The sequence below is a fragment of the Lactuca serriola genome, chromosome 3 (assembly GCF_051521515.1).
Source record: "Lactuca serriola cultivar US96UC23 chromosome 3, Lser_US96UC23_V15, whole genome shotgun sequence".
Lineage (NCBI taxonomy): Eukaryota > Viridiplantae > Streptophyta > Magnoliopsida > Asterales > Asteraceae > Lactuca > Lactuca serriola.
In genome coordinates this window covers 49,307,053-49,318,213 of record NC_136410.1, presented here as the reverse complement: position 1 = coordinate 49,318,213, position 11,161 = coordinate 49,307,053, and the positions used below count along the sequence as shown (strand labels likewise).

At 36.4% G+C, this 11,161-nt stretch overlaps 1 protein-coding gene across 2 annotated transcripts; it reads right to left on the bottom strand.

The window, feature by feature from the left end:
- Positions 1–710: 710 nt before the first annotated feature.
- Positions 711–9,747, bottom strand: SPK1 (guanyl-nucleotide exchange factor). Of its 2 annotated transcripts, none has more exons than XM_079030140.1 (26): positions 9,461–9,747; positions 8,811–8,897; positions 8,526–8,688; positions 8,321–8,409; positions 8,128–8,240; positions 7,973–8,028; positions 7,784–7,881; positions 7,544–7,681; positions 7,137–7,451; positions 6,610–7,026; positions 6,223–6,528; positions 5,990–6,151; positions 5,524–5,669; positions 5,286–5,430; positions 5,077–5,203; positions 4,678–5,002; positions 4,505–4,580; positions 4,311–4,421; positions 4,048–4,230; positions 3,819–3,962; positions 3,543–3,716; positions 3,124–3,471; positions 2,705–3,037; positions 2,444–2,629; positions 1,379–2,353; positions 711–1,179 (listed from the first exon to the last, which is right to left on the bottom strand). In XM_079030140.1, exons 2-26 carry the CDS (start codon positions 8,883–8,885, stop codon positions 925–927), a joined length of 5,460 nt encoding a protein of 1,819 aa, XP_078886266.1. In that variant the 5' UTR covers positions 8,886–8,897; positions 9,461–9,747; the 3' UTR covers positions 711–924. The 2 variants fall into 2 exon arrangements, with proteins under 2 accessions (XP_078886266.1, XP_078886265.1); XM_079030139.1 differs by lacking the exon at positions 9,461–9,747 and adding an exon at positions 8,974–9,397.
- Positions 9,748–11,161: the final 1,414 nt, after the last annotated feature.

The window sequence follows — 11,161 nt, the reverse complement described above, 5'->3', positions numbered from 1 at the left end:
GGACGAATGTGGGAGGTTCAGGTTGTGTGGTGGATGATGGTGGAGGTGGGAGATGTATGTTAAACCGAGGGTTGTGGGTCAATAAGAGTGAGTGATCGATGTATATTATGCATCTCATGAGGAGACACCATCGAGGTGTATGGAGAGGAGGATGAGATCGGAGAAGATGTGGACATATTGGTTTTGGCAAAGGTAAAGGGGGTTTCATCAAAACGGACATGATGGACAATATAGATTCGTTTAGACGATAAGTCAAGACAACGATAGTCATAATGAAGAGGGCTGTAGCCAAGAAAGATACATGGAGTGGACCTAAAATCCATTTTGTAAGAATTGTATGGGCATAGATGCGGAAAACAAATACAACCAAACACTCGTACTAATGAGTAATTAGGAGGACGTTTGAAGATATGTTGAAAGGGAGATATTTTTTGAGACGTGTGAAAAGGCATGCGATTGATAAGACAAAATAGCATTCTAAATAAATAGAAAAAGAAATTAATATTTTATACGTTTTGTTGGTTTGTTAATAAATGATAAAAAAAATTAATAGTGATTGGTAGCATTTGTTGGGTAGGTAGAGCAGTAAGAAAATAATATTTAAATAAAAAATCAGGTTGTCATTGATAAACATCTTCTTACAAAAATTGATAAACATGGTGTTACAAAAGTAGTATGACCATGCTAATAACTGAAGATTTCAAAAGAAATTAAACTCAAACCCAAATATGGAGATTTTAAGCAAAAAAAAAATATACAATTACAAGAAATTGTGTTCAACAAAATCCAAACCTATGAACCCAATCCTATTCAAACATTATCAACATTCAACCATAATACATGAAGAAATGAGTGAAAACACAAACAGACAAACCACAAAACCAAACACAAACACAAAAACACCAACACCATGGATACAATCAATCAGAGCTCGGAAAGAATTGCAGGGATGTAATGTGACAACTCAGCCGTGAGTGACTGAAAGCCATTGACCAACTGTGTGTGGAAATCTTGATCTTCATCCCCAATTAGTCTAAAATGCACTCGTATAGCTCTCTTACACACAGCCATGAATTCAAGAAGAGCAGCAATCAGTTGCTGCAACTCTTGCGATCTAAGTCTTGTTGCAGGCTCACCCGATAAGAAAGCTGTGCACACACTCAAGACACCACTGTTCACCTACACATATCAACCATTATTTAGTCCATAAAATTAAAATTGCAGGATATACCAACCTACTTTACCCTCACTCTAGCAACATAATTACAAACTCTTTACTGATTATAGCAATGTGTAATTTAAGCTTTCACCTACACACTAATCTTTAGTTAATCAGGAAAGTAGTTTGCCATGATGAAGATAGGATACTGATACTCACTTGAACTGCAACGGATCCCTGAAGTATCCTCTGTAAACTCTGGAGACGTGGAAGCTGATCACCATCAGAGCTCCTGGGCTCTTCCAGTTCATTTCTCAAAGCAGCAGTTCGTGTTTCAATCATACCAATCGCATTCTCCACTGGTGAAAACTCAAGAGACTCTGATTTCGTAACCAAAAGCCGATTCACTAAAGCAGGAAAAGAACCTTGTGTTTGAACCACTGTCCTCCTTTTCCACTGATCTTCCAATCCACCTTGTGTCTTACCATTTTTAGTAAAAGGAGTATCGAACAGAAACCTGTCAAAAACACGCGCACGAACAGAGCCAGTAGAAAGTGAAAAAATCCTCTCCCTTCTGCTTCCTAAATCTTCATCTTCCATGACCGGATCAACAGCTGTGATTTGGAGATAACATACGCCAGGCTGTAACTCTTCTGCTTTTACTTGTCTAGAATCCGGGATTATATGCAGAGTGTGATTACCATCCATACGCAACTCGTATATATGACTAAGTTTTTCCATTATGTCACCTAACCGAACATCACGAGGCTCTCTGTAGACATATTCTTTTTTATCAAGTTTTCCGAATTTATCCCCGTAAAATCCAACTCGGTAATATGTGGCATCTGTGAATGGGATTGGGCTTGATTCTTGTTCAAGGATTGACTCGTAGATGTTTGTGAGCATACTGTGGCATTTTGCCAGCTGTCCGTACGATCTTCTGCTTTTGTAAACTGGAATTACAAGTTCCAGAATGCTTCCACAGAAGTGATAGAGTTCAGCTTGTGAGAAAAGTTTGTTTGCCAGCTGTAAGTATTTCACAGCTGAATCCACTGTTAGTTTTGATGCACCATATCCTTCCACTTCTGCTGCTGAGGTTTCTGATGTGATCTCTGTGCTCACCATAGGACAGATTTTGCGGAGTGCAGTCACGTGGTTGTTGCTCCAAACTCCATCGTTTCTGCTCACAAGAGCCTACAAGGAAACATAATATCATTCATAACTTTTTACAAATTTGCCCTCGTTTATTTGGACAGACATAAAGGGGAAAAAACAGGGGTTTACCTGCATAACAACACCAGCAACAGCAACTGCACATTGAGCGGCTTCAGCCCATGATTGCATCTCCTGATGTGCATCACAAAGATGTAATAACCACATTATATGAAGATCTGGCACTGGAGCAAACGCCATTGCAAGCTTATAGAAGCTTTCAGCAGCAGCATATCTATCTGTGTTCATAAGTGATCCCTATAGTACAAAAACCAGGTTTTAATACTAGTAAAAAGTATTTTTCTTATATTGGTAAAAGAATTTCAGGCTTACCAGAAGTGCGTGTTCCAGACTAGCATCGAGAGCAAGAAGGAGGCTGTTGGATAAAAACTTCACCTCTGACCATGACCATTTACTTTCTGTTGACTTTTCGGGGATGTCAACAAGTGAAGTTTCTGGAAGGCCGCATTCGGTTAGTGACTTTCCACTCTTGCTTTCATCTGCCATTTCCTCTAGTGATTTTCGAAGACGGCGTGCTTCACCACTTTCTTCAAGGGTTCCATCAGACTTCATTTGAGTCACTTGGACATCAGACATGAGTTCTGATAATGTGATTGTAAGCATGGCCCTCAATCTTGCTGTCTGTGTGAAGTGTGAGAAAGAGCTCTGCCAAATTGCAAACAGACAATTAGGGCATGTCACAAGTGCGTTTGACACAAGTATTAGGCTAAAACTGTGTAAATGACACGTACCCTGACAAGGATCTGTAACCCTATGACAGCTCTTTTTCTGATATTTTCATTACGGAAAACAGCAAGCCTGAGAAGATGGAAAGCAATTTGCTTTAAGAAACGATCGTTTTCCCTTGCCATTAGTGTTGCCCCATGAAGCTGAAACACATTGTTGAATACTGGGAATAGGGATTTCCAGAATGCTAGTGGTTGACTTCGGGAGAAGATACTGGTGAATATGGATGTCATGCAATCCAACTTTCCATAATCAGTTGCAATGCTATGTGATGCTGCAGCTTTGGAGAATTTCTCTGTTATTTCCAGTATTTGGAGACTAATAGCAGCACTGAGGTTTTCTTCCCAAAGTTCCTGAACAAGAAATCAATACTTCAATCTACAATTTTTCTAAGTACCATATATATGTATTTCAGAACACATACAAGTTTTTGCCTCAAAACTGGATGCAGTGATTCTCTCAGTGCTTGTGTTGAAGCTCCAATTCTAGAGGATTGTGCTTGAGCCAAAGCTTCTCTCAAGGAGAAGGGTTGGCTAGGGGAGCTGAGCTGGGAGTTCACTCTTTGCCACAAATATCCATTTTCGGATGCACCTTGTGGCTGCATTTCATGTGATGAATTTAGAAATACAATAAACAGGTGTAGTCATGATGACTAAATATGACTACAACTCTACAAGGAAGAGCATATAACAAAATATACCCGAATTTCTTGACGAGATGCCTCGGATAGATACTGATTAATGGCAGGTGAGAGCCTATCAGAGTATTTTGGAGACATAGGAGCTTCAGCAACTGGGCTCCGTGAACTGCCGCCTATAAGCAAGCTATCAACACTTTTTCTATGCTGCATTTTGTGTGATTAATGTAAGTTTAGCAAAATGAGAATACTTGTGAATGTTGTTAGAAAGTGGAGACAATTAACAACCAACCTCAAAAAGAGTTAGGCATTCCTCAAGTAATTTGAAAAATAGTCTTGTCCGAGCAATATTTTGCTGCCAGGCTTTTACAAGTGATGCATCATCCAAATTACGTAATATTTGCAAAACAACAATCAACACTTCACGCTTTTCAACAGCATTCAGGTTATAAAATACAGGCATTTCATCCAGTATCTGCACGAAAAGAGACAATAGGATTTGTAAATTAATAGGTCTAGCAAGCTCTTAAAAAAGAATTTAACTGTCTTAATTACCTGTCCCACAAGAGGAAAATATAGCTGGGCTATATACAATTTATCTTCAGGCTTCTGGTAGCGAGAATCACAATCATGCTTACATAAAAGGACTACCAAAATCCTTGCAGCCTAGAAACAGCAAAACCAATTAGCAACAAGAGACAACACTAGTTTATTAATCCACTAAAAGAAAGGAATATTATCACACTCACTTTTGCACGCTGGGATAAATCATCATGATCCCAAGTAAGGAAAAGTTCTTGAATTAATACAGACGAAAGGTAGTTCCTGTAACAAAGATCACAATTCTCACCACATCAAATGCTGTTGTTGTAGATAATGGAAGAAAATGGTATAAGTAAATCACATCTAAAAGATAATATACCTATCAGAAGGATCCCTCCCAGGCATTTCAACAAACAGGTCATGATCACAAATGATTTGTAGAAACGTAAGCTTGCACTCATGCAAAACTGATTGACATACCCCAGAGAACTTATCCAGGTATAAGGATACCAATTCAAAAACTTGTCGAGGCTCAATGGTTGACAAAAGATCATAACAAAAGAAAGCCAAACTGCTGTTTAAACGTTTTGCTAAACTTAACCCCCTTTTACAGCGTTCATGCACCTCGGTCAGAAGACAATCATATAACTGCATGATGCATCTAAACACACCTTCTTTCAACTGCATCGGTGGGATATCTTCACCTGTTCAAAATCAATGAGATTAGGGTTTCAACTGATTATATAGCCAATATTCATAATTACTCGATAGAAGATACCTAGTGATAGATTGTTGTACAACAGTCGAGTCTGCTCTAGTGCCATTGACTTCACAATCAATTCAAGGAAAAACCAAGCCATTGATAGCACATCATCATACACTGGTCCCACCCTGTAGCCTTTGGCCTACAACATAATATTCTCCATGAAAGCCTTTATTGAATTTTATATATTTCAGTGATATGAAACTAATGAAAGGAACACTTACCTTGCTACGAGCCAAACTTCCCCAAACTGTTGACAAACCAGGATACACTGGAGTTTGTCTACCACCAAAATCATCGAAAGCATAATCCACATAGTTCACCAGATATACATTTCTTTCAGCTTCATCAACAGACTCTTGCTGCACTCTACAGAATTAACAATGGTTGACAGTTTTCTATGTTAATAAACAAAAATGATATACCACTACTGTGTGAAAATATTCACAAGTACATAAATACCTAGTCAAAATATTAACCATAGCTCTGAAAGCAGCAACCTGGAGGGTTTCTCCACCATTGCCAATAAGATGTAGAAGCATATTCAATATTGGATGAAGAAACTGTAGCAGAGCAGTTGAGTCGACATTTTTCAAACTGTTGATTGCCTGAAAAAGAGTTCAATGCACATTACACCGCAATTTCATAATGTAGATTCACTTAGAAAGAAGAGTTTCCTCTTGCAAATTTTTGGTCCTTATTTAGGTTTTTGTAGTGTTTTTGGTACATGTTCCAAGTAAATTGACAATATTTTTGGGACCAAAATTGCAAAAATCAGTTATACTCGGGGGGCAGAAATATTCATTTTACTTAGGAACAGGGACCAAAAACATTACAAGAACCTCAAACAAGGACTAAAATTGAAAAAAATCAGCTACATTCAGGGGCCAAAACTGTAATTTACACTGGAAAGAAAAATAAATAGTACCTCAAGGAGTTCAGAACCCCAAGGTGGGCTTGTACGAAGAGTATGTCTATCATATTCAAGGAAGAAATCGCGAATACGTTCACTAATAGGGTACAATGATGAACAAAGGCGTAACCTTAATCGGAACACATTTTTCCCATCTTCCAGGTAATCCAGCCTCTCCTATACATGGGTAAATAAGTAAACAACAACAATAATGATATAAAAGAGTATATAAGTAAAATATCACATACCTTGCCAGTATCTTGAAGATAGTGTGGGACCAACTCTTTCATAATTGGTAGAGAGATTTCAGATCTTAACTGAGCATGTGTTGATAAAGGAAGAGCAGCATATCCAATTATTACTGGCTTTGGAGCCTCCAACTTTGTCTGAAGATCAATATGGAAGAAAGTGAACAGAAGGTGATGTTGTGGGGTCCACATTGAGGGTAGTGAAACTTTAATTTCATCATGGTAGCAAGCCACCCTACTTCCAGGAGCAACTTGTGTGTGGGCCCACTTTTGTAAGGTCGACCCCGGCTCCCTTGCATACATTGCCTATTCAAATTTAAACAAAGTTCAGTTTTGTACAGAAAGTTTTGTCTTTTAACAGTATTGCTAAATTATATCTTCACAAACCTCTAGTGACTGTTTTCGAGCATCGGCATCATCTTTTCTAAGCTCAATTCGTATGAACAAGTTCCTTTTTCGACTTAAACTAACAGTCAGTGGGTAGACATAAAGACAGTGAAAAAGCTGCAAGAAAGGCTCGTTTCTTATTGTTGTACGGAAGTCAAAAGCTTGAACATCATTAGCAGTCAAATCTGCATGTCCTGTTGAGTTTGATCCGTTTAAGGTTTGTTCCTTATGTCTATTTGAATGTATGTTGCGCCATTCGTTGACTGTGGAATCAGTTAGTTGACCCCCATGGTCAACTTCATTGGCTATACTGCCACTCTCTGAAGCATTGTCATATTCGGTGTTAGCAGCTTGAAGTTTTTCTATTTCCAACCTTAAGACACCTTTCACAGGCTTATGAACCTTCCTTTTGGGATCCTGAAAATAATTAGTTGGGAAGACGTAATCGTTAGTCCCAATCATTTTGATAGGATTTGATGATGAATAACTTTGTATATTTAAATAAAGAATTGTTGGTTTTCATTTACCTGGAGAGAATCTTCAGTATAGCTCTCTTTAACTTTATTTAGGTTTGAAACTTCAACCACAACAGAATTTCCACTTGAGTAACCGAGTTGACCATCTGATGTGACTTTTGCAATAGGCTCAGAGACACCACCCTCTTGCAAATTAACTCCTGAAAGACTATGAGCAAGTGGGCTACTTGGAGAAGCAGATCCATTAGATGTTGAACCAATGTTGCTATCAAATAGTGGGATAATTGCCCATGAGAAAGCCTCTCTGTAAGGCATCATCCGAGACCAAACTTGTAGTTTTTGCTTCTCTCTTTCAGTCAGATGGACCTATTAAAGGTAACTCAGAGTTAGAAGATAAACTGGATGATACAGAAAGCAAGTGATACATATATCATGACCATTTCTGTCTTTTTACATACTGGTTCCTTTCGTGAATAAACAGATGGAGTCACTCCGCCTTCTTCAGTAGCACACTTTTCTAATTGTATAAGCAGACAGATTGATGATGACGGGGCATCTAAATAGAAAAGTCCACGCGATTCAGAGGAACTGCTGGCCTGGTGAGGTTAATAATAAAAAATAAAAAAAAAAAGCAAATATATCAGTTTTTGCTAATTAAACTTATATTGGAAAGACAGAGAGATTTTAGTGGTGTTTACATCTTGCATTTCAGAAGGTAGAACACGAAAAATGAAGTCCTCTGAGAGCTTTTCTCTTCTCTCTTTATTATACAATGATATAGTGCCATAAAACGGCTCTACAATAGAAATTCCACTGGTATCAGATTTAAAAACATAAAAAGGAAGTTATCTTACAAACAGGACTGAAATTAAAGGTTATGATCTCACCAACTAATCCTGCTTGAAATGACAGGGAAAGAACTTTTACAGAAATCTTCAACCCACTACAGACATGACAAAGGTATTATAAGTTATAAGAGGTTTAGGGGGTATAAGTAAAACCAAAACTTGGATGCATTAACCCAAATGATATAAGTCTAAACCTTGAAGACTGTGGCATATTAGATTCTGGAATTCTTTGTCCAAATATGATTGACCTCTCATTTTCCCAGTCAAATACAGGTTCATAAGCAGGCAAGGGGGATTCACCATAGTGCTGGATAAAGAATTAAAGTAAGCAATCAAAATGATTCTACATATGCAAATTAAATATAAAGAAGATTTGGTGAAAATAACCTCTGTAAGCTGTCTACCAGAGGTACTGGGTACATCATCATCAGTGATGTCTTCAATCTTATCTTGCCTAGCATTGGCAAGATGCATTTCTGCAGGGTTCAAAGGAAGCATCATTTTGAAAAAGTTGCTAATGAATATTTTGTTTTAGTAGAAAGAAGCTATTCTGATCCTAAAAGTAAACTTTTTGCAAGTGTTACTATGTTACCTGTTTCAATATCGGTATCAGGCCCTTCAAATATCTGGTTCTGAAAGGATATACTGCCAACACTTTCATAGTGCCCATACTTGTTTTCATCTTTAATCCAATCAGTCTTGTAGCATTGAACAAGTTCATTTAGATGTGGCCATTGCTCTAAATTTTCATCAAGCTGCCAATAAGCATATGATCCATGAATGATAAGTTTGTGAATATCCTTAAATTACTTATCCATGCCAAACATTATAAAAATAATCATCACACTATTATATAACATCAAAAACTGCAGCATACCAGTGAGTCAATGTCCAAATTTGCAGCAACTGGCTGGCGTGGTTTTCGTCTAAAACAGTGCCCATTAGATGACATTTTCTCTGTGGCCTGTAATAAATTTCAACCATGAGAACATACAAACAATATTGTAATTCTTTAACCCATCAATATCTTAATTCTTTACCATCAGTAAAGGTAAAACTCACTGCAATCAAACATTTAGGAAAAAAACGACGCTCTTCCATATCCTAATTTATCCCTTCAAAACCCTAAAACGCATTAAACCTACCCGCAACTTAATGCAACTACTTATTCATCCCCTAAATGCGAAATATGGTTCAACAACAGAACGAAGAAGAGCAAGACATCATCACATAACTTTAGTCACAGCCATTCATCAAGCGGATTCACAATAACCCAAAATAAACCGATTCAAATTACATGACTTTGTTTAACTACAATAAGCAGCAAAAATGGGGAAAGAGTGAGTCTGATAGCGTCAATTACGCTGGCGAACAAATGAGCCAACCCCCATTCACACTCTCTACTCTCTACATTCAAGTTTGGAAACTGGGGTTTCTATTTCGCGGTGGATCTGGATGACATTAGTGAAATGCAGATTTTTATGCAGTCGCATGCCACATAAAGATGGGGGAATAAAGAGTACTGACCTCTGAATAGGCAAATAAATGACTGCAAATTGAAGTGGGGTTTCAAGTGAGTGTGTTGAGTTCAGATCTATGGAAGAAAGGACTTGAAGCAAAAACCACTTGAAACCCCAAAACCATTAAAGCTAGTAGCAATAGCAGTAGTAGGTTAATGATAGCAGCTGGAAAGTTGGGTCGGGTGTAGTCGGAGGATGCTTAAAGCTTCGTCATTCCATAGTTGTCAAAGGTGCTCACTGGTGGGCGAGTGGAGTTAGGTAATTAATGTGTAATGTAATCTGTATCCAAATCAAATCATCTCCGGATTTGTAGATATGAGTTTGACAGCCCAATATAGGAATCTCAAGTTTAACTTCATACGGTCAAACGTCGTCGCTTTGTCAAGTACTTTCATTGTTTTCCGATCGAAACGAAAATGTATTTTATTTATTAAAAAAAACTAGAGAAATTTACAAAAATAGTCATTTACACTAATGACATTACAAAAATAACAAAAAAAAAATCGAAATTACAAAAATAGCCAACGATTTCGCAGATGGAGCTGCCCCATCTGCGAAAGTACAAGCACCTAAAGCACAGTTGTGCTTTAGGTGCTTGTACTTTCGCAGATGAGAAGCTCCATCTGCGAAATTGAACCTCATCTGCGAAATACCCTTGTTTTTTACTATATAAACGTTTTTTTTCTCCATTTTTCATCCTTCTCTACACAAAAACTCTCTCTATCTTTGGGCTTCTCTCGGAATTTTGGCTAGTTTTTGAAGAAAATGGATGATTATGTCAACAATCCCGTAAATATGGTTAGATTTTAACTCTTTTAATGTTTAAAGTTATTTTTTATTTTATCATTTGTTGTATTATTTAGTGTTAAAAAAGGGTAATTTTGTTGTGTTTGATAGTTTTAATATTTCTTTAGTATACTTGAAGTTTAAATGCTATTTTGTTAGTGTTTGTTTGAATGTACAAGTAGAGACTGCGTAGATAATGTGTTATAATTTGTTATTTTTGTTGTTTGTTTAGTTGTTGTATAACCTGAAAACTTGTATATTCTTATCGTATAATTATTTATATAAAGTGAAAAATAGTTAAATTATAGTATGTGCAAAATAGTAAACATTGTTAGAAATTGTTGTATATATATTGTTAGAAATTGTTTGTGTTTGTCGTATAAGTTGAAAATTTATATAAAGTTGTCGTATAACTTGCGAAATTGTTAATTTGGTTGTCGTTTTATTTGAAAAATTGTTTGTTTATATGGTTATAAAATTTTAGTTTTAATTAGAAAGATAAAAATTGTTTATATATTTGTCGTTTAAGTTGAAAATTTGTTTAAGTTGAAAATTTGTCGTTGATATATTTGTCGTTTAAGTTGAAAATTTGTTTAATAAAATGTTTATATAATTATGTATGATATTGTTTTTTATCGTAAATATATTTGTTGTATAACTTGGAAAATTGTTTATATATGTGTATGTTATTGTTTTTTATCGGAAATATATATATTAGTAATTAAGAAATTGTATTTGCATTACTAATTGTTTATGTACTTATTGCAGTTCGTAATCATATATTTTAAAAACAAAATATTTTTTAGTTCTCTAATTTGTTTTTGTGTTTTTTTTTTGCAGCATGATTTAAGTTTTATCAATATGAAAGCCTTTGCGAACTTAAAAGGCTCGGGCGGTAACATATGGGAAGTATTTGAAGTTT

Bases quoted from the DNA above. Each gene is read 5' to 3' on its own strand.
- SPK1 (XM_079030139.1), bottom strand. The intron at 6,152-6,222 runs GTATGTGATATT...ACCCATGTATAG, and splicing joins ATCTTCAAGATACTGGCAAG to GAGAGGCTGGATTACCTGGA. The intron at 3,472-3,542 runs GTATGTGTTCTG...TTTCTTGTTCAG, and splicing joins CAGTTTTGAGGCAAAAACTT to GAACTTTGGGAAGAAAACCT.